The following is a 20755-nucleotide window of genomic DNA, read 5'->3' on the forward strand; positions in this document are numbered from 1 at the left end:
TTTCAAATATATTTATGGTGCACAAAAATAGATGTCCTCAGTTAAAAAATGATTATTATTTATTTAATAATAAATTGTAAACTATATTAAGTTAAGGTTGCCACGTGATGATTTGATTTGATATCAATGAGCAAAGTGTTGTGGAGTCGTCGATCGAAACATTTTTAAAATTTAAATGCAGCGGAAATATACCAAAAAGGCGACTAGACATTTGGGTACATTTCATTTGGTATATTTCCCAAACGCAGAAATTGGAAGATAAATTCCCTGATTCAAATGGTTACGATCTCCGCTAATCCAACTGAGCGCGACGCGCATTACCTCAATGTACAGTAGGTGGCGCTAGCACGAACAGCCGTTGTTACTTGAAATTTATACCAATCTGAATTTGTATGAATAATTAACTCTAATAACAAATAATTCAAGCACTAATTGTACAGTAATATACAATGGACCAAACACACATACTTTGCATCGCGTCTTGAAATTCGCCAATGCGCTCATTTAGTAATAATATAAACAAACCCATGATGCGCATTTTAATTGAGCTTATTCTACACTCACTTTCGCAAAATAAAAAAAAGGCATTATCTGACCAGCTAGTATGTACATACATATGTTTAATTATTTATTATGTTCATTAATGATACAAAAAAAAAATCCTATTTGTTTTTCAATCGACTATGCTAAAACTTTTATTGTGATTTGGAATTAGATATAGAATATAGGAAAATACATTTTCATTTGGAATTGTATTTTCCTATATTCTATATCTATTTCTTGTATGTACACTCGTGTTTGCAAAATAATATTGTTGTTGTCTGCGCATCTGGCTGCATACGCATACATGCACAATTTATTTATTATACACACAAAAACACTGCTAACGAAAGTGAATTTAAAGCAAAACTACAAAAGTTCGACGGCACAAAATTAAACTTCGATTCGCAAATTTCTAAGGGACAATATGTTTGTCTCGCTCTCTCTCTCGTTCGACGCAGGCGCCTGGTTGTCGTCCTAACGGAACTTTAGCTTTTCATGCGAATTATACATACACAAAAAACATTTGTAATTTGTAGCAATAGTTGTTGAATTATGCATAGACAATTATAGGCCGGGACATGTGCAATATGTTGTAAATAAACATTTTGTCACAAGTCACAGCCTAAAAATGTTTACATACATTTATTTTATTAAGCACAAAAACTTCAAACTTTGAGGATGTTGCAAAATCATTTTCAGGCCGGGAGGTGTGCAATATGAGCAATTAAATTACATAGGAATAATTTAATAAATCGCATATTGTCACAAGTACCGTCCTCAAAATGGCAGTGCTGATTATTCAAGTACATTTCTCACGACTTCTTTTAGCTGAAAATCTGTTTGAATTTCTAGGCCGGGAGAAGTGCAATATGAATTCTAAGGAAACATCACATATATTGACACTTAGCTCGGTCTGCAAATCAAAAAGACTTTTAGTTTTTGGATAAAGCACTGGATAGATGTGTACTCAATTTATCCGGCCGTGAAAAGTGCAATTCTGCAATATATAAATGGAATTTACGCTTTGCACAGCCGAAAAACTAGAGCTTGAAAAAAAATGTATGTATTTCATCACAATTTAAGAAAAACAAAAAAAAAATACTCGATGAACACCTTTCAGAACAATCCGAACCCTTCAAGAATTTGTTAATGACTGATCGGGAGGATTTAGAATATGGTCTAAGATTAACTGAGTCCGGCGAATAACGGAAATGTTACACATTCTGTTAATCTACTGTTGTGCAAATCAAAGACTGTAATGTTAATCAGTAATTGACAAATAGTTTTATTCAAATTTTTTATGTACACACTTATTTAATATTTTGATTTAACAGCTGTTTACTTCAATTCTTCTTCCTTTTCTATCAGTTTTTTGTGCTGGTCTAATAGTTTGGGTTTAATTTCCTTATAAAAACTCGACTGTTGTTGCATCAACGCATAAAGCTTGACCCGATCGTTCTGAATATTCTGTATACGCTCACGATTCGCTTTAGTCTTCGCCATGGCCTCCTGCAGTGAAAAAAGCAAATACATTAGATTGTAATCTAAACCATATTTAGTGAGCTTACCTCTATCTTCTTCTCCTGCGACTTTAATTGGTGTTCAATAAAGCGTATGCTGGAATCCATGAGACGCATGCGTACCGGGCGAGTGCGTTCCTCTGGGGTCAATTTGTGAACATTCCTGCAATGATGAATTACTTATTATTTAATGCGATGTAATTGCAGGACTGAAAACTAACCAGCTGGTCCCTTTGTAAGGCTCAAACTTTTCTTTCAGCACCTCCAATGTTATTAGTTTTTTACCCACATCATTGGCAACAAAGAAACTCTCGTTTATCTGAGGCAACACTTGACCCATTTTTGAGCTTATACGTTCGATTAAAGTCTCCTTGTTCATTACAGTGTTCTCATGTTCCAACAGTATCGCCGCAAATGGCTCCAAGCATTCAGGACTAAAAAAACGAACACAATTTTGATATGCTTCCGAGAATTAAATGTAAACAAACTTACCTCATATCTGCAAAGATTTCCTTTAGTGCTTTATCGAAATCTGCTTGCACTTTTGCTGCTATTGGCATGTGCCGATTGTAGGACTCTTCAATTGATTCTGTTGCACATTTCTTAACTGGCTGCGACATTGTTGTAAATTGTGCAATTTAAGAAATTATAAACAAATTTGACGCGGCTTCAGCTTGGGTAACAAGTGTGACCATAATTGACTAGCTCGTTTTACGGCTGCAATCGATGTTTATCGACCGACCGCCACTTTCACAATTAATCGATTTGTATTTCTTATCGTCAGCCTATTTATTTGTTTATTATTTACAACTTACAAATTGCAACTAAAAAGCCGCTAAAATGGGTAAACGACAGCATCAAAAGGATAAAATGCAAGTTAAATAGCTTTAGTATGTGCACCCTTCTTAAATATATTCGGTTTTCATCTTCAGGTACTTAACGTACACAGAATGGAGCGAGTTCTATGGCGGCAAAAAAGTTGAATCCTTGGAAAATGAGCACATTAAGTTTAAACGTTTGCCATTTGGCAATTGCTGCATAACAATGGCTCCATTCGAGATGCCCTACAGCGATCTCAATGGCAATGTGTTCGAGTATGAGGCCATATTGAAATTTCTGAAAAAGTTCAAAGTGAATCCCATTACTGGTCAAAAGATGGACTCCAAATCGTTGATTAAACTGCACTTCCACAAGAATGCCAACGACGAGTATCATTGCCCAGCTCTATTCAAGCCATTCAGCAAGAACTCTCATATTGTGGCCGTGGGCACTACGGGCAACGTTTACTGCTGGGAGGCTATCGAGCAGTTGAATATCAAGACCAAGAATTGGAAGGATTTGATTGACGACACACCATTCCTGCGCAAGGACATCATTACCATACAAGATCCACAACATTTGGAAAAGTATGATATATCCAAGTTCTATTATATACGCAAGAACCTGCGCATTCTAACTGAGGAAGAGGAACTGGAACGCAAAGATCCCTCGGGCCGCATCAAGACCATGAATCTGGAGACGAAGGAGACGTTGGCACAGTTGAAGAAAGACTATCAACCCGCCGAGGAAGCACCATCCAGCTCTAGGCAAACAGCTGACAAGTTCAACGCTGCACATTACTCAACTGGTGCAGTTGCTGCCAGCTTTACCTCCACTGCTATGGTGCCTGTTTCTCAGAGTGAGGCTGCCATCATAGACGATGATTTAGTTAAATATGAACGGGTGAATAAAAAGGGCTATGTGCGCTTGAACACCAACTTTGGTCCGTTGAACCTTGAGCTCTATTGCGAGCAAGCGCCTCGCGCCTGCGATAATTTCATCAAACATTGCGCTGACGGTTATTATAATAACGTTTTATTTCACCGCTCCATAAGAAACTTTATTGTAAGTAGCTGTACGATTTGTTGATTGAACAAAGTTATTTTAAATACTTTTGCTTTAGATACAAGGCGGGGATCCTACGGGTACGGGATCCGGCGGAAAATCCATTTGGGGCAAGCCATTTGAGGATGAATTCAAACCAAATCTGTCACACACTGGACGTGGAGTGCTCTCCATGGCCAACGCCGGACCTGCTACCAATGGGTCCCAATTGTAAGTAATAAACTTTTGCTGAAGATCGACTAATAACACTCTTAATTTCTTCGGATAGTTTTATAACGTATCGCTCGTGCAAGCAACTAGATGGCAAACACACAATCTTTGGCAAATTGGTGGGAGGCCTTGAGACGCTGCAGAAGATGGAAAACATTGAAGTGGACAATAAGGACCGTCCCATTGAAGACATCATTATAGAGAACACTCAGGTGTATGTCAATCCATTCGAAGAGGCCGCAGGGCAATTGGCCACCGAGCGTGCCAACGAAGCCATCAGCAAAGAAGTAGCTGCCAAAAAGCTTGAACAACATAAACGCTTAAACGAGCCGCTTAAAGTGTATCGCGAAGGCGTAGGCAAGTACCTGAAACCGAGTGCTCCTAAAAGACCTGACGCACAATCTTTAACGGCAGTAGTACCCGCAAAAAAGAAGAAAAACGCAAGCGGCTTTGGCGACTTCTCCAGTTGGTGAAGTTGTTTCTTAATAATAAAATGTTTTCTTACTATGTTAACATCGTTAATCAGTTCTTAGTTGTGCCGCCTTCATCTTCGGTTCTTTCCCGACTTTGCCAGTTCTTTTTCATCTCCTGCAGTTTGCCTTGTCGTCGCTTACGTTCTGTGGACTTTTTCTGATCAAGTTGCTTCATCTGTGCTGCAATTGAATGATCTCCGTTGAGGTGAACATCCAGCTTGTCGAGAAGTATTTTGCGAGCCTCAATTCGATTCTTTGACGCCAGTCGATGCAGATGACACTTGACCGTTATTCCCGTTGGCAGATGTCGCAGAAATACACAGTTGTTGGTCTTATTTACGGCTTGACCACCTGGTCCACTGCCGCGCATTAGATTTTCCTCTATGTCTGACTCCTGCAACGTGGGATAACGCGAGTAGTCCAAGTGAGCTGTGGACGCCAGCCGGCAAAGATTGCTGGAGAGCGGGCGAGCCAAGGTTCGTAGCATAAGCATTACTTAGAGTATACGTCCCTTCTTGAGCAACGTCTCGCCGCGCTGTCAAAAGTAAAACATTGATGATTCGGACCTTACAGTATGATATAATACTAAGTTAACATACCTTGAAATTAAATTCAATCTGAAGGGGATTTGTCAGCTCACGATTCTCACGGAACTCGTGTCGTACCCGACCAAGGAAGTAGTTCTTGTCTGTTAGAGTTAAGTGATTGCCGTATTTTATAAGATGTTTGTAAAGGCGCAGAACCTGTTGGCGAGACGGTGGCAACATCTTAAGAAGTCAACAATAAAATGTTGTTGTCAAAGCATATGAGTGGTAAAGGGTTGCCGGACAATGCAAAGAGCGTTGCCCATATGAACTAGAACAGCTGTTTACGAAACGACCACTAGGAAACGCTGCTGCTTATCAGCTGATGAAATGTGCGCCAATAATTGCAATCAGCTGATCATAAAACTAAACAAATGACCTCGACAACGTATTGTTAAGAACTTTGAAGTGCTTAAATTTTCTTTATTTCAAATTATTAATACCCACCAAATACACATAATTTAATATTGAAACTATTAAATCCCTTTATAAGTATGTATGTATATACAAATGTACATAGATATGCGTATTTTATTGCCATTTCACCGTGATATTTAAAAAGCAGCGTCATTGTGATTGGAATGTTTATTCAAAAATCGCTTCATCAGCCCAATCTGCGCTATCAATATCTTCATCGATTTCAACATTGTGCAAACGACTTAGATCAAACAATTCCTTCATTTGGTGGGCAATTTCGCGATCAACTATTTCGCCACCCTGTTGCATGGTTCTCTGTATGGTTTCCTCCTGAGTTATAACGGCATTGAACATTTCCTCTACAGTGAAATCTGGGGGCTCGACCAGCAACATCAAGAACGTTGCTGAAATGTTCAGCGAATAGGGTAAGAATCGAATATACTCCTTCAGCAAATTCTCCCGGCTATAACAAAGAAACAAAGATTATTTTAAAGTTACATCATTGGCTATGCCCGAAAATACCTTAAGTAATCTGGTAATGGTTGCTCTGAATGATCCGTAAAGCTCTGGATGACCGCATTGCTGTAGTCGTCAAAAAGACTATCGAAATGCTTGTGGCGTACATCTGCTAGAACAGAAACAGCCAGAAATACGCTAAGGTCGATCATAGGCGAAGAGAGTCGCAATGTCTGGTAATCAAACATCATGGTTTCCAAGGGGGTTCCACTGCTGTCTGTGTCATACTTAAAGGCCACATTATTCCTCAGGAAATCACCATGACAGAAGGTAGCCAACGGTTCTCTGGGTGCCACACGTTGACGACCATAGCCAATGTAGCTGTTGGTAAGCTTCTGCAACTTTCTGATGAAATCGTTATCAACTTCTGGGTAGTATTTATTCGTCGCAAGCGCAAGACGCTTAAGAGCAACTTTTCCGGACAAGGCCCAATCTGGATTTATGGTATCGTTGGCATAGCGGGATTCCCTAAACTGTTTCGTTAGCTCCTCAAAGCGTTCCTTCTGATCATGTTTCATGGCATAGCCAAAGCCATGGAATCTGCCCAAATATTTTACTATAAACGAGAATGTTTGCAAATTAACTTCCTGTTAAATAAATTATATTCTCACCTGCAACCTGAGCATGCTCCAAACTTAGAGCATATCTAGCCTTAGCTACGCTCCAGCCATCTGCCCCAAAATCTCCCAGAATTACGGTAGCAGACGTTGGGTTATTTTCGCTATAATAATATCTGGGTGCAGCAAATTTGCCTTTGCTCAGTTTTTGGATCATTGGCAGAATTTCAGTGTAGAAAGTTATTTCATTATGAAATAGATCTTCAAACTGGGCATCGACGTAAGCTTCTGGTGGTATTTGTGGTGTTTTCTACAAATAAATATATTTAATGAATAAATTTGTTATTTATCAGTTATGGCATTTCGACGAGAGTATTAATGATCGTGCTTTGCACACAAATTATAGTAAATAACATACATTTATAACAATAGATACACATACATAGTATAGATAGATAGATACATTTTGCGTTTACAAACCTTAACGACGAATTTTCTAATCTGCTGCTCACCAGCGTATTCAAAATGAACTGTAGCTCGGTAGCATTGCGTCAACATGAACGCCTCTTCAATGCCGATTACTTTAATCGTAATGTCCCCCACACTGAATGTGTTTAGCTTCGATTCCTCATAGTTATCCACGAGGCGACCATTTTTTAGAATCTCTGGCAGAATTGTTTTGCTCAGCCACTGAATTTCATCATCAACAGACAGCGACATTTTCGTATCGTAAACGACGAGTTTGTGCTCGGAGGAATGCTTTGTAGCAACTATTCAGAATCGCGAATAGAACTAAACTGGTCGGCTCTCAGCTGTGCGCTCTTCTTTATAAACGGAAACATACGATTATATGTATACTGATTGTTTGAATTCGAGAGCGTAAATGTTTAATCGTTGTTGGAACATATGATTTGATTTTGTAGTAGTTCTGGTGCATGGGTTGTTAATCAAATATTATTTTGGCTCTCTTTATTGAACACTGTGCGCTTCGGAACACGTTTGCTGTGTTGTTGATAAGATATCGGTTGATCTAATAGTATACAAGTAAACACAGCGGGTCGAAAAATTAGAAACTGAACCGAAATATGGTCTTTCTAATTTTACATGAACAAAATTACGAAATATTTCTAGTTGGTTTGTTTGTATTAAAAAACTATTTTTTAAATGGTTAAGTTTATTTATTATTTTAATTATGAGGCAACTCTAATCTGATATAAAATATGAAAAAGTAGATTTTATTTTTTTTATTAGAAGAGTTTTTAAAATTAACTATACAGACCAAAGACTTTGCCTTTGACATCTGATATAATCAGAAAAATGTTAAAAAATCTTTTACGTTATTTGACATTTTTAATCCATTGTGACATGTCGATACCATCATCTATTTGCACATTGTGTAAACGACTGAGTTCAGACAACTCCATTAATTGATGTGCAAGTTCACGATTAACTATTTCTCCCCCTCGGTTTTCGGCATTCTCAATGATCTCCTTTTCAGTTTTCTCAATATTAAAGTTTTCTGGAGTAGTAGATGGTGCAACCAAGTCCATAAGAAAGTAGCAAGCAGTAAATACAGCATACGGTAAGAATCTAATGTACTCCTTGAGCAGATTCTCTCGACTGTAAGAAAAAACAATTATTAAAGTCATAGAAATATGATGCCAATAATGTTATCAATACTTGAGATAGTCGGGAAGTGGGTGACTAGAATATTTCTTGTAGCTGTTGAAGAGCGCATTGCAATAATCATCAAAAAGACTATTGAAATGCTTGTAACGCACATCCGCAAAGAGCGAAAGGGCCAAGAACAAGGCAAGATCGATCATGGGTGAACATAAACGCATTGTCTGATAGTCAAACATCATAATTTCCAAGGGTTTTCCATTGCTATCCGTGTCGTATTTGTAAGCCACATTATTCCGCAGAAAATCGCCATGGCAGAGAATGGCAAGAGGCTCTCGAGGTGCCACAAGTTGACGTCCATAGCCAATGTAGCTGTAGGTCAGTTGTTGGAATTTTTTGATAAACTCCTTGTCAACTTGTGGATGATAAATTTTGATGGCCTTGGCGGCTCGCTTAACGGTGACTCTCTGCTTAATTTCCCACTCCGAATTCACAGAGGAGTTGGAAAATCGTGCCTCTCTTAATTTGCTGGTTACGCTGTCAAAGAGCTCCTTTTGGTTGTGCTTCATGGCATAGCCAAAGCCATGAAACTTGCCCAGATATTTGACTAAAAGAAGTGCATATAACTTAATTGTAATATGAAATTAAATGAACTATTTACCTGCAATCTGAGCGTGCTCTAAGGTCAATCCAACTCTATCCTTGGTTATGCTCCAGCCATCGGCAGCGAAGTCACCCAGAATCAGCACTGCGGAATTTGGATGGATTTCGCTGTAGTAATATTTCGCTGCAGCGAATTTTCCATTGCTTAGCTTTTGGAGTATTGGCAAGATTTCAGTGTAAAAACTAACTTCATTATTGAAGAGATCGTCGAATTGTAGAGATGCATAAAGATCTTCACTTATCGAAGGCGTTTTCTGTGGGATGGATGCAATGACATTATCTATGTGTCTTGCTCATATATTACTTTTAATTGTCATGATTAAAACTCTGTCTAGCTTATCATTATCTCAACTACGCGTCAGACTCCACGCATTATTTTGATGTAATTGCATTTTCTTTTTCATTGTGAAATAACCGAAAAGTATAAACAGCCATAACATTTACTTCCTTACCTTAACAATCACTTTCCTTTGGAACTCTTCACCATTGTAATCAAAGTTAATGGTTGCTCGATAACAGAGGGTCAACATGTAAGCCTCTTCGTGTCCGATTATATTGATCTCAATGCTCCTCACATTGAATGTATTCGCCAGCGCATCATCATAGTTATCAAGAAGTCGACCACTTTTAAGGATACTCGGCAGGATAACTGTGGTTAGCCATTGTACTTCTTTCTTAAAACTTAGAGACATTTTTAAGGTGCGAACTGAATCGCGACGATGTCTACTGATAACTGAAACTTATCTCAGAAGATTGTTCTTTTATATCATTGCCGAAGATTTATGACACCTCTTAACCCATTAGTGACTTTATTTTTGGGGAAAAATCATCACTTTTAATAACATTAACCAGAGAATGAATATATAAGTAACTATACCATATTATATGAAAAGAGAGCAAAGATACATAAAAGGGGTTCAAACAGTGGAACCATCTTCTTAATTATTCTTCTACCGAGGCCACATAAATGAATATTGACAACAAATTCTATGATTGTTACGATTCTGCTGATCTGAAAATCATCCCCAACAAGTTTAGTTAGTGCTGAGCTATCAGTTCAGAAGCAAACTAAATTATTAGTTGTTCGTTTCTGTTTCGACATCCTTTACTCTAAATTCTCCTAGTGCTCCCATCCGCTCAGCCGTAAGATGTATTCTGAACCCCAACAAGGTACACAGAGCACGCAAACCGTGCCTCAACCAGCTCCTCCAGCACAATGTGTGCCCCTGACAATGGTTGATGAGGATGGGAAGGTGCGATATTGTTATCACGGCGGCAAGTGCCGATGCGAGAATTGTCGGATTTTCCGTCAGAATCAGCAAGATGAATTGGATAGGAATCTGGACGCATTCATTCCACACAGCCGTCTCAAGCTGGAGCCGGCAATTCGCCAGGTAAAGCACAAACAATATCGATTGGAGGCGACTCGAACATCTCCCCAAATGGCTAAGATGCTGTTGGACGATCATATGCGTTTGATTGAAGAATATCCCACCTATTACCTGCCCGATAAGTATTATGTGAAGGATGCTTGGAGAATTCCTGGTCCACAGGAAGTGGGAACTCAAACGGAGATACTCATCGGCAACTATGGCATCGATGGCTGTCCGTGTGCTGATAAGACGGTTTGCTGGGATATATAAAATAGTATGGTATAAATCAGCAAACAAAAAAAATGTATGTCAATAGCTGGGGGGAATAAAGAGTAAAGATGATAAACAAAGGAACATTTCAAGTTTCATTTCGTTTGTATGTCAGAAATAAATTGACAGTCAGAGAATCGTGTAATTTCCGAGTAGTATAGTTTGTTAACAAAATTTTCGAATTTCCCGGTAATGAAAACAATGTTGAGATGGCTGAGACAATCGCGCAAGCTGTACAACATTTGCCTCTTAGAATCCCGGCGAGCAATGAACAGTAGCAACAGCAATGTCACCGGCATCAATGCGTTCGTTGAGAAAGGAGATCTGCGGACTGGATCCGTAAATGTTTTGCCCCGTTCCAAGTATGGTGGCATCACCCATGCCACACTCTTGACCGGCGACACGATCATTGGTCAAATGGGCGCCAAATATGTGGAGTCACTGCTGAGCAGCGCTCGAGTGCCAGTTGCTGTGCAAAAGATCAGTGTGGACATGGGTGAGGAATACTTCAATTCTGTGCTACGCAATCGAGCTGCTGTCCATGTGGATATTGTGCACGATGCGGAGCATAAGAAGAAATCCCTCAAGATTTGCAATGATCTCGATTTGCATGTGTTCATCACGAACGTGCGCAGCTTTCCGGGCTTCAAATGCCTCTTTCCCGATGTCAACATACTGTTGATAGCCCAAAACAATATGGGCAACTATGCTGAGTTGGAGTACTCGCCAGTCAAGGGTGTCGTCGAGGGACTGCACGTCGTCACCCGCGAGAATATCGAGCGTTTTCTGCGCTACGCCTTCAAGGTGGTCATGTCGAGGAAACGCAAAAAGGTCACCCTGGTGCACAAGTCCCAGGAGTATCCAAAGACCGAAGGTGTGCTGCTTGATTGTGCTTATAAGCTGCAGCAAGAGGAATATCACGATATCGAACTGCAGCCAATGGAGATGGGTAAATGCGTCAGCCGTTTGATCTTGGACCCCAAGCAATTCGATGTGATCGTCACCAGCGATCTCTATGGCACATTTATGGCCACCATTTGTAGCTCGATTTGTGGCGGTGCCAATCTCTTTTCGGCCATTGAGATCGGTGACAATCATGCGGTATTCAAGCCGCTGCAAACCAAATTATCGCTCACCAACTACAAGGTGCTCAGTCCCTATGGCATTGTGGCCACCTGTGTGGATCTCATGTACTATCTGGGGCATGGAGTGTGCGCCAGGGCGCTGTGGAATGAGATGTTGCGAACGATGCGGGAGGGCGTGAAAACGGGCGATTTCGAGGGTTCGGATCGTGGCGAGTATATCATATGCAACATTATGAATAAGTTGCGTTGCAACATGTTTGGAGTTCCCGATAATCCAGAGGATTAAGAACGTGGAAACAACAATCTATTGAAATTTAATTTAATTTTTTTTTTTAATTTGGATACATACAAATTAACAAAATATTCGTTTACAGTTCGTCTGTTCAATGAATTCAACTCTTAAGGCTAAAAATTGCGTCTCAAGTTCGAGCTCTTGCGCTTAAGTGAAATAAAAAAGAATTTAATTTAATTTACTAGTTTTACTAGATGGTTCCTAAGAGATCACACCTGCTCCTCCTCAGTGCGCAGATTGCTCTCGCTTGTGAGCATTTTCCAGTCATCGGTGAACGTCACCTGCTCGACGATACGCTTGAAGGAGACTCGTTTCTTATTCGTTAGCATCGATGCCGCCTTGCTTTTCTTCTTGTTGTTATACTTCATGTAATCGTAGATCGGTTCATTCATATCGATCTCTGATGGTGGCGGTGTCAGAGCTTTTTTTCAATTTCTTTGCACCATTTAGTTCCGAAATAATTGGCTTCTCAACCATATCCATTTTGCCGCAAATTTAGGAAAAATTTTAATAGAAGAATCAAGTCTTAGCAAGATATTTAAATAGTGTGTGTAGATTTTATTCAATTTTTGACATCAAAGTAAAGGCTGAAAATACCTGAAATAATCAATTTCTTCACCTAACAATTCGATTGGGTTCGATTGTCAGATACCGTGTAGAACATAGAAATATGATAAGTGTACTATAATAATAATCAAACTTTTTATTTTACGTTGAAGTATAAATCAGATAATACCATTTACTTTATATAATAGCTTTTTTATAATATATACATATAAGCTGTTTTGACAGTAACCTGTAAGTAGCTTAGCAATTGCTGCTTATCATATCTGCTCGAGCTTTATAATAATAACAATAATAGGCAATTATGTGTTTTGGCAGTGCAATAAACTTTTCTCCAATTTGCACGTACAATTTGAATAAATTTATGCGATGCCACTGCCGCAGGCAAGGAGCAACAGCAATGGTTGTAAACAACTACATAAATATGCGAAAAACCAGAAACAAAGGCTGGCAAAGGCTGCTGCTGATGGCAAATGGGAAAAGTGGAAAGCGGCAAGTGGGAAATGGCAATTGGGACTGAGGCTGAGTCTATGCTCTAGAGCTGAGCATTCAAGTACTTCAGCATGGGTAGCAATAAAATGTTTACCAGAAGTGTGGCATATTTGCAGGCGCCAAAACAAAGATAGAGAACAGAGAGATAAATTGAGGGGAGAGGAAGGGGGAAAAATAAATAAATTGTTACATGTGTAAGCCCCAGTCGATACTTTATCATCATGCAAATGGCTCTGCTGGCGGGCAATGTTAATAAGTACAATAAACGGCTAAGCAAACAGCAGCAGCAACAATAACAGCAACAACAACCACAATAGCAACAACTTTGTAAACAAGTAAAGCTTCGCCGTGGGGCATGCTAAATTATGGCTCCATTGGTTAAAAAGCAATGCTTCTCCAGTCCTGATGCTGTTGACCACATAATCCCATTGCAGAGAGCATCCTCACACACACACACACACAAAGAGTGAGGGATATGTGTATACATTCAGTAATTTATTAATACTATGACAATCGAAAACATAGACACACAATTACATATACATACATACATACAAGTGTATTCCACATACATATATAACACATATATTATTTCGTAGAAAAGTCTCTTAAATTAAAATGTCACACATTGCAGACCCCCTTCTCCCTTGTCTCTTGTCACGGCATCAGACTGATGCTTGCCTCAAGTGCTGTAGCCGCCGCCACTGAAGACATCCAAATTTTCACCAGCTTCATTCCTGTCACTTGCTCTGATGGGTCATTGCTCGGCCAGTGTTAGCTCATTGTTTCTGTTGCTGCTGCTGGCAAAGGTGAGTTGCACATTGGCCAACTTGGCTTTGGCGGTGCTGCACATCATCATGAAAGTGACCAGCGACAGCTCCAGCACGCGGCACACGCAATAGGCGACCACATCCACCAAATGCTCCACGACACCCAAATACAGACACATTTGATTTGCACTTTGATTATCGCACAACTCTTTTTCTCTGTTGCGTTTTCTTTTGACTTCTATGCTGCACTTCTATGACTTTTCGCTTTGATCAAAAATCTCGACTGCACTTTGTGTTGCGTTCGTAATATTTGTTGTTTGTATCGCTCGAACTGTTTCGCAGGCAATGTTTATGTTCTGACGCTTTGGAAATGACAACACTTCAGTTTGTTGGCCATGTTTGCAGTCCTGTTGCTGCCCGAAGTCTCAATCGTTTCGCATTTCTCTACAAAAACATTGCCGAGCGGCCACAGCATAACCGGGGTCCTCCCACAGCATCCCACCGACGGGGCATGCGCATTTGCAAATCGCCTCTCACTTCGAGTGACAACTTCGTCCTGCTCCTCTCATTACTGAGAAAGCACCTTGCGAAGGTAAGTGCTCGTTATGATAAGGATTCTAATGACTGCACCCCATATTACGTTATCAAAAGCTATTAATAAATCAGATTATCCCTTAAATTTACTTGGAATAACAGATTTATTGACTAGGGGACAATATTTATAATTGGGATTTATTCTTTTTGCTTTAAAGTATTTTAATTTGATAAAAATTGGTTTAGATTCTCAAATATAATTAAATTCTTTTAGTTATTTTATGCTAGAGGCTGTACAGATTTAATAAGAATTCAAAAAGTCTTAAATTAAGTTAAATAAAATTGTATTTAAGGCGGTTAATTTAATATTATTATAATATTGTCAATATATTCATTTAATTTATATACATATATTTTAATGATTAAGATTAGTTTTATTTAAGTTATTGCTTTAAATTATTATATCATATTTTCAGCATTGCGTTTTATCAATTATCTCTAATTTTTGATTATATGTAAATAATTATAAAAGTGATCATTTTAATAACAGTTTTAAGCAATTGTTCAGACTAATTAAAGAATAAGAGCTAATACTAAACAATAATAATAATAATATCAATTAATTCAGTAAATGTACTTATATTCAACAAATTATTACGTACCTAGTTGATTCAGTTTTAATGTAGAAATTAATCGCAGTCATTAAGTGCGAGTATTTGATGCCAGTTTTGTGAAACCCCCGAATTGAAGCACAGCATGATTGTGCTACCCCAACAACTGTCGCGTGCTGAACAACCAAAAACTACCTTTGGATGGTAGGAGAGGTGCAACAGAAGGTACTACAAAGGACATTTAATGTCAGTGGCATTCACTCAACACTTGATAGAGTCCCAAGTTCCATTCTAAGCCACAGTCAGAGACGAGAGTCAGAGCTGAGTTTTGCCTGGCCATATGGTGTCGGTTGCTGCGGCATATGGTCACTAGACTGGAGTTAATTGATGCGCCAGTCAGTAGCCAGTAGCTCATCCTCGTTCTCTTTCTTTCTATCCCTTCGGTCTTTCTCCCTCTCTCTCTCTTTTCTCAGTGTGCGCAGCCATCTCGCTTACACGCGCTTCGTGTTCTGTTGAGCGTGAAAGTCACAAATTATAGAAAAAGAGATCACATGCCATGATAGCGGCAATTTGGCAAGCTATGACGCGTGCCGCGGCCAAGGCGAGAGCAGGGCAGCATGAACAGAAAGGTCAAAGTAGTAGGCGTGAGCAAACGAGAGAGAGAGAGTAACAATGAGTAAGAAAAAGAGAGGAAGAGAGCTAGTGAACGCATCTAACCCCTAACAGACAACATAGCGAGCGAGAGAGGGAGAGCAGCCCCTGTCGACGATCCTTGATATGGTAATGACGAAGATCCTTGCGCCAGAGAGAAGAGCAGGGGCAAAGGGTCATTTGAGGGCCACTTATACAAACTTGGTCAGCACTGGCACTGAAAATATTTGTTAAGCTAGCCCAAAAGACAATTGAAGGGTGGCTTTGTGGCCGGCCAAACGGTGTTTGGCTCGTGCCACTCGCTCGTCTGTCTGTTGCAGTTGCATTGCAACTTTCGAGTCGTGCAGAACTATCACCATGAGCCACTACTACTCATCGGAGGAGGACAACAGTTCGCAGTACTTGGGCAGTCCCAACTACAATCTAACGCTGATGTCGACGCAAACACAACAGCCGGAGCAGCAGTACAATAATGTGGCATACTTATCGCCCGACTGGCAATTTCTAGATGCCACAACCGGTTGCAATTTGGAGCTGCCCACGGTGAGCTATGAAGAGCAGCTCACGCAACCCGAACAGCAGCCACAGCAGCAGAAGAAACGCAAGATCACCACACACAATCTGAGTGAGAGCAGCAGCAACCATGTGACACTTAGCCCAACAGTACAGAAGAAGCGGCGACAGGCGGCGAATGCCAGGGAAAGGAAGCGCATGAATGGCCTTAATGAGGCTTTCGATCGGTTGCGTGAGGTGGTTCCAGCCCCATCTATAGATCAGAAGCTATCTAAGTTCGAGACACTGCAAATGGCCCAATCTTACATCCTAGCACTGTGCGATCTGTTGGGCAACAATGGAGACGATGTCGATGCCGCAGCTTATACGATCTTTGGTGGCAGTGAGAGCAGCTTTGAACTGGGACAGTGAGGATCAAGACTATAGCATTACCAGAAAGAGAAGAGAGAATAGAATCTAAGCGTTGTTTGATATCCATTGAATCTAAGATTTAAGGTTTGTGATTTGCAACTTATAATTAAAACTAATAAATAAAACTGCATCCAGAACTGATCCCCTCTTAAAATAATCGACAGCTAATCAAATTTGTGTTGACGAGACATTCAAAACAATTAGATATCGTTGGTCACGATTCATTGGAGCTGAAGTAGCTCATAAATTAATTTCGTAAAAGTTCATTGATAGTTTTGGTAACCAAGGAATAAACTTGGACCTCATATCGCACTGAAGCGTAACGCCCTCGCCAAAGAAAATGCAGCTGACTCTTCAGTTAGTTAGTGTCATTTTATGCAGCTATGGGGTTGGTGTGAAAGGCGTCTATAGCTATGGTATGAGGTCTGGTTGGCTTTGGAAGTTTAGCAAATAATTCTATACATCGGTTACTTTGGTGGCATCATGTTCGTGTCTCTCAGAAGAGACAACTTCATCCTGGTCAAAGGAGTTTTTAGAGGGACGAAAGTCTTTTGCCGGTGGATGCAAAATAATGATGTTCCTCTTTGAAACATTAAAATTTATATTACGAAATGGATTACTGGGCGCCATCACTGGACCTTTCATTTCACGGCTCGGTGCGGAGTTTGTGAACCCAACAGGAATTTTATTAGTACTCGCCATACTTTTTGGCAGCGCTTCTTCCAACACGGGTCTGATGCAATTCTGATACGAGTTGCTCATCATCAACTTGGTTGTCCCTTGCTCGACAAGCATCGGACTCAATTTAGTAATGTGTTTCTTGACTATGTTTATGGTCTTCTCGGCCAGCACGGGTGGCACCTGAAAGGTTCCCAGCACGGACATGCCACGAAGTTTGTTACCCGCATTAGGTAGCCGAGACTCATAACCCGATGGCTGTCGATTGACACGCTTTTCATGCGGTCCTGGCTCTTCTGACGTTTGGGGGGATTTTCTGGGCTTTTTGACGACCTCGCTCTGTAATTCTGAGTAATTTCATCAATCAGTTTTGATATATACAATCATTAATTAACTTACCGTCTTCTATGTCCTCAGACTTTGATAAACGCTTCACACTACAAGTGCACTTGCCTCCTGCTGGTGACGAAGATCGCTGTTTACCTTTGGGCTTTGGCTGTTTATCGGGCACACACTTGCAGAGCAAGTTTTTTTTCTTTGCTACTTTTAAAGCTTTAGACTGGGTCTGATTGGCATTTGTTGTGTCATTTTCATTTTCAACAACACTTTCCGAAACTTTAGACTGCTCCCGACTTCTTGCAGTTGCATCTTCGGCATTCCCTCGTTTATTGAAGTTCATATCATATTCTGTTTCAACAGAAACATCACGATTAGAGTGGGATCTCCTTTTAGGTGAACTGGTACTTTCATCGTCATATTTTGAATTTCTCTCATCAGGCAGTCTTTTGTAGCTATCACCTGATTGTTTGGGAGACTTTTCTGATCGGAATTGCCGGTACTCTTGTTCGTATACATAATTTGGACACAGCTCATCGCATGACTGGGGACAATCATTTAAACAGTATTCGATTATGTCCTTTCGCCCTTTGCGACTATCTTTAGAACGTCGCTTGGGAGACTCTGGAGATTCACATATATTATCTTTGTACTCCTGTCGATAACTTCTTGGAACTTCTTGGAAGTTTTCGCAGGGACAATCAACTCTTTGATATTCATGCATTTGATTCTCGTTTCCTTGAGGATACTGATCTGCAGTTGGAACCACACTTCTGTTGTCTTCATCATATTCTTCATCCGTCGAGCACGTACAATCGTCATCCTTTAAGTATTCCTCTAGTATTGGTTGCCTTGGTTCATAGTTTATCGGGCTTCCATTTCTTGGGCTTTCTCCATCTTGATCCTCATCGTCAATTATATCCTCTTCAGATAAATACTTTCGTTGGTTTGACATTGTGCTAGTTCTCGCAGTATATTTCGAAAAGCTATTGCCGTCTGAATCTTGACTGGACCTTATTTGCGCATGTGGAGAATTATCATATCGTGAATTTTCTGAAAACCTCTCATCATTCTGATCATTTTTTTGACGACCCCTTGAAATCGGAGACTCATATCCGTCGCGTTCACTCCTATTTCGAGAAGATCGATTTGATCTATAATCGATCCGTCTCTCAACGTACTCGCTTTGATAGGTATTTCGAGTTCCTCTTCGCGGACTCATCTGTCCTCGATCACTAGGATTTTGAATTATATATGGACAGTCTACATACATTTTGCCTTGTTGCATATGATTTTTATTTGCTGTACAATAAAGCTTCGTCCCATGTGTTGCTTTCTGTCCTGATCTGCTACCATATCCCGTTCTATTCGTATTTACAGATGCTTGTCTAGAAGATTGTTTATATTCACGTCTACTCGACTCTTTTGGTTCCTCTCTCTCTCTATACTCTTCTTCTGTTGGTTCTGAATTGAATCTGTTTTTTTGTTCACTTTGCCTAGACGGTGAAGGCTGCTCATCGACTATGTCATCGATGTCATCTCTGTATTTATCTTGTCGTTGTGAATAGGCTTGCTTAGTTGCACTAATGAATACAGGGCAGTTATCGGGACGACAACATTTTGGAGGATTATCTTCTGACGTGGGCTCTGGAGATTGGAACTTATCATAATTTTCTTGTTGCATTGCATCACGATCTGGATCCCTATATTCCGTTGGAACTTCATTCTCATTTCTATTCTGATAGCTCATTTCATTTTGATTATCTGGATTGCTGTTTCTTTGCTGATAGCTCGCTTGATCATTATCTCGATTGTCATTTTCATTCAGTCCGTCCTCTTCAATATACTCGTCTTTTGGAATTGGCTTTGCTTTTTGTTTCTTGTAATTTGGGCAACAGGTACAATGCGGTCGGCACTCCTCATCTAATTCGGCACCACCATCGTCATCATTTCCCGATTTCCTGCGGTATAGACCATTCACAAATATCGGATTTAAGATATGTAGATGACTGTTCTGCCGATCACCATTCAATTTGCATGCATACACATATTCTACAAGTCTCTGTCGTGAGTTTGGCTTAGCATATCTTCTAGTAAGAACCTTTCCCTTTGGTGTTCGATTACTTGGTATGCTTTTACAACTATCATTTGCAATACTGCGGCTGGCCGTGCTATAGTTGCTACTCCGTCTTTGCATCTTGAAAGCTCTATTACGATGTCTTCGGTATCCATCATATTCTTCAACGTCTCTATAATGCGGACGATCATTGCCGGAAACAGCACGGATTTCTAGTTTCTTTTCTTGAAATTCGGTAGGAGGAATCGGCAATTCAATGGAATTATTATTTTCTGGAATTCCCAGTGATGCCATTCTTGTGTAATCTTCATCCAATGAATAGTGCAATCCTAGATCAACCTGTTCGCTGTGAATACTCTTCTGACTGTTGCTCAGCAGAAATGTGTCCTCAACGCTGCAGTTGATTTGGCTATTGCAGTGTATTGGTTGATTCTGATAAATATAGATAATGATTATAGGATACTTTGAGGTATACAGTCAACTTACTTTGAAATTTTTCACATTGAAATTCTCCATCTCGCTGGTATTCAAAAATTGCAGTTTCTCATAGAATCTCTCCTGAGGCAATATATGCTTCCGTGGTCTATTCCTTGTTTCCATCAGACGCTTTCTTTGGTAAAACTGCCGTAAAGAGATGATCATAGATTTCAATTCGCCAATATTAAATTCGTTATTGAAAAGAACTGAAATGCGATGCCAGGCCTGGGTCTTCAGTGCCAAATTATGATATCCAGGAGACTTGGGATTCCATAGGCATTCGTTGGCACGATAAAGCCTTATAAGCTTGTCTAAGAAATACGCATTGGATAAACAATTTGGAAAAAGCGAATCAATCATATTGGACGCCACCATTTTTATCCCAGATTAGAAGTTTTATGGGCTAAATCAACCTAAGCCACCACTCTACCACAGCATAGTTCTTTCTTAGGCTATGATCATCGGTCTATTACGTATTGTACACTTTTCAATTTAACTTGTGTGCAAAATGTAAAATGTATAACAATTGAAACGCGTTTTCTAATAATTTTAAAAACAAATTTGGCAGTGTCAAATTGACACTTAATGCAACGGTTCGTGTTGAATAAGTTTCTTATTTCGATATCTAAAC

General features: G+C 39.9%; 11 protein-coding genes across 13 annotated transcripts; 4 read left to right on the top strand and 7 right to left on the bottom strand.

Moving 5' to 3' along the window:
* Window positions 1-1804: 1804 nt before the first annotated feature.
* Window positions 1805-2771, bottom strand: LOC132790363 (uncharacterized). Its single transcript, XM_060798861.1, has 4 exons — window positions 2556-2771; window positions 2285-2497; window positions 2112-2226; window positions 1805-2052 (listed from the first exon to the last, which is right to left on the bottom strand). The coding sequence occupies exons 1-4, from the start codon at window positions 2681-2683 to the stop codon at window positions 1882-1884; spliced, it is 627 nt and encodes a 208-aa protein (XP_060654844.1). The 5' UTR covers window positions 2684-2771; the 3' UTR covers window positions 1805-1881.
* Window positions 2772-2818: 47 nt separating this feature from the next.
* On the top strand, window positions 2819-4670 carry LOC132790361 (RING-type E3 ubiquitin-protein ligase PPIL2). The gene is made up of 4 exons (XM_060798859.1): window positions 2819-2935; window positions 2996-3947; window positions 4006-4157; window positions 4216-4670. Exons 1-4 carry the CDS (start codon window positions 2904-2906, stop codon window positions 4628-4630), a joined length of 1551 nt encoding a protein of 516 aa, XP_060654842.1. The 5' UTR covers window positions 2819-2903; the 3' UTR covers window positions 4631-4670.
* LOC132790364 (mitochondrial translation release factor in rescue) lies at window positions 4006-5123 on the bottom strand. The gene has a single exon (XM_060798863.1). It carries the CDS (start codon window positions 5121-5123, stop codon window positions 4680-4682), a length of 444 nt encoding a protein of 147 aa, XP_060654846.1. The 3' UTR covers window positions 4006-4679.
* On the bottom strand, window positions 5027-5440 carry LOC132790365 (mitochondrial ribosome and complex I assembly factor AltMIEF1). Its single transcript, XM_060798864.1, has 2 exons — window positions 5230-5440; window positions 5027-5165 (listed from the first exon to the last, which is right to left on the bottom strand). Exons 1-2 carry the CDS (start codon window positions 5395-5397, stop codon window positions 5127-5129), a joined length of 207 nt encoding a protein of 68 aa, XP_060654847.1. The 5' UTR covers window positions 5398-5440; the 3' UTR covers window positions 5027-5126.
* A 344-nt stretch (window positions 5441-5784) lies between these two features.
* On the bottom strand, window positions 5785-7509 carry LOC132790362 (uncharacterized). The gene is made up of 4 exons (XM_060798860.1): window positions 7185-7509; window positions 6759-7014; window positions 6154-6703; window positions 5785-6094 (listed from the first exon to the last, which is right to left on the bottom strand). The coding sequence occupies exons 1-4, from the start codon at window positions 7422-7424 to the stop codon at window positions 5800-5802; spliced, it is 1341 nt and encodes a 446-aa protein (XP_060654843.1). The 5' UTR covers window positions 7425-7509; the 3' UTR covers window positions 5785-5799.
* A 371-nt stretch (window positions 7510-7880) lies between these two features.
* On the bottom strand, window positions 7881-9730 carry LOC132790168 (uncharacterized). The gene is made up of 4 exons (XM_060798620.1): window positions 9443-9730; window positions 8989-9244; window positions 8385-8934; window positions 7881-8324 (listed from the first exon to the last, which is right to left on the bottom strand). The coding sequence occupies exons 1-4, from the start codon at window positions 9680-9682 to the stop codon at window positions 8042-8044; spliced, it is 1329 nt and encodes a 442-aa protein (XP_060654603.1). The 5' UTR covers window positions 9683-9730; the 3' UTR covers window positions 7881-8041.
* Window positions 9731-10027: 297 nt separating this feature from the next.
* On the top strand, window positions 10028-10717 carry LOC132791452 (uncharacterized). Its single transcript, XM_060800377.1, has one exon. The coding sequence runs from the start codon at window positions 10139-10141 to the stop codon at window positions 10631-10633; it is 495 nt and encodes a 164-aa protein (XP_060656360.1). The 5' UTR covers window positions 10028-10138; the 3' UTR covers window positions 10634-10717.
* An 18-nt stretch (window positions 10718-10735) lies between these two features.
* Window positions 10736-12187, top strand: LOC132791451 (isocitrate dehydrogenase [NAD] subunit gamma, mitochondrial). Its single transcript, XM_060800376.1, has one exon. The coding sequence runs from the start codon at window positions 10826-10828 to the stop codon at window positions 12002-12004; it is 1179 nt and encodes a 392-aa protein (XP_060656359.1). The 5' UTR covers window positions 10736-10825; the 3' UTR covers window positions 12005-12187.
* Window positions 12049-12601, bottom strand: LOC132791453 (uncharacterized). The gene is made up of 2 exons (XM_060800378.1): window positions 12226-12601; window positions 12049-12156 (listed from the first exon to the last, which is right to left on the bottom strand). Exons 1-2 carry the CDS (start codon window positions 12400-12402, stop codon window positions 12124-12126), a joined length of 210 nt encoding a protein of 69 aa, XP_060656361.1. The 5' UTR covers window positions 12403-12601; the 3' UTR covers window positions 12049-12123.
* A 3363-nt stretch (window positions 12602-15964) lies between these two features.
* Window positions 15965-16668, top strand: LOC132790771 (protein lin-32). Its single transcript, XM_060799461.1, has one exon. It carries the CDS (start codon window positions 15990-15992, stop codon window positions 16554-16556), a length of 567 nt encoding a protein of 188 aa, XP_060655444.1. The 5' UTR covers window positions 15965-15989; the 3' UTR covers window positions 16557-16668.
* Window positions 16669-16907: 239 nt separating this feature from the next.
* LOC132790769 (GATA zinc finger domain-containing protein 14) lies at window positions 16908-20686 on the bottom strand. Of its 3 annotated transcripts, XM_060799459.1 has the most exons (4): window positions 20497-20683; window positions 20134-20435; window positions 17634-20079; window positions 16908-17581 (listed from the first exon to the last, which is right to left on the bottom strand). In XM_060799459.1, the coding sequence occupies exons 2-4, from the start codon at window positions 20287-20289 to the stop codon at window positions 17013-17015; spliced, it is 3171 nt and encodes a 1056-aa protein (XP_060655442.1). In that variant the 5' UTR covers window positions 20290-20435; window positions 20497-20683; the 3' UTR covers window positions 16908-17012. The 3 variants fall into 3 exon arrangements, with proteins under 3 accessions (XP_060655442.1, XP_060655441.1, XP_060655443.1); XM_060799458.1 differs by having other exon boundaries at window positions 20134-20684; XM_060799460.1 differs by having other exon boundaries at window positions 17375-17573; window positions 20134-20686.
* Window positions 20687-20755: the final 69 nt, after the last annotated feature.

Source organism: Drosophila nasuta, chromosome 3 (genome assembly GCF_023558535.2).
Source record: "Drosophila nasuta strain 15112-1781.00 chromosome 3, ASM2355853v1, whole genome shotgun sequence".
NCBI lineage: Eukaryota > Metazoa > Arthropoda > Insecta > Diptera > Drosophilidae > Drosophila > Drosophila nasuta.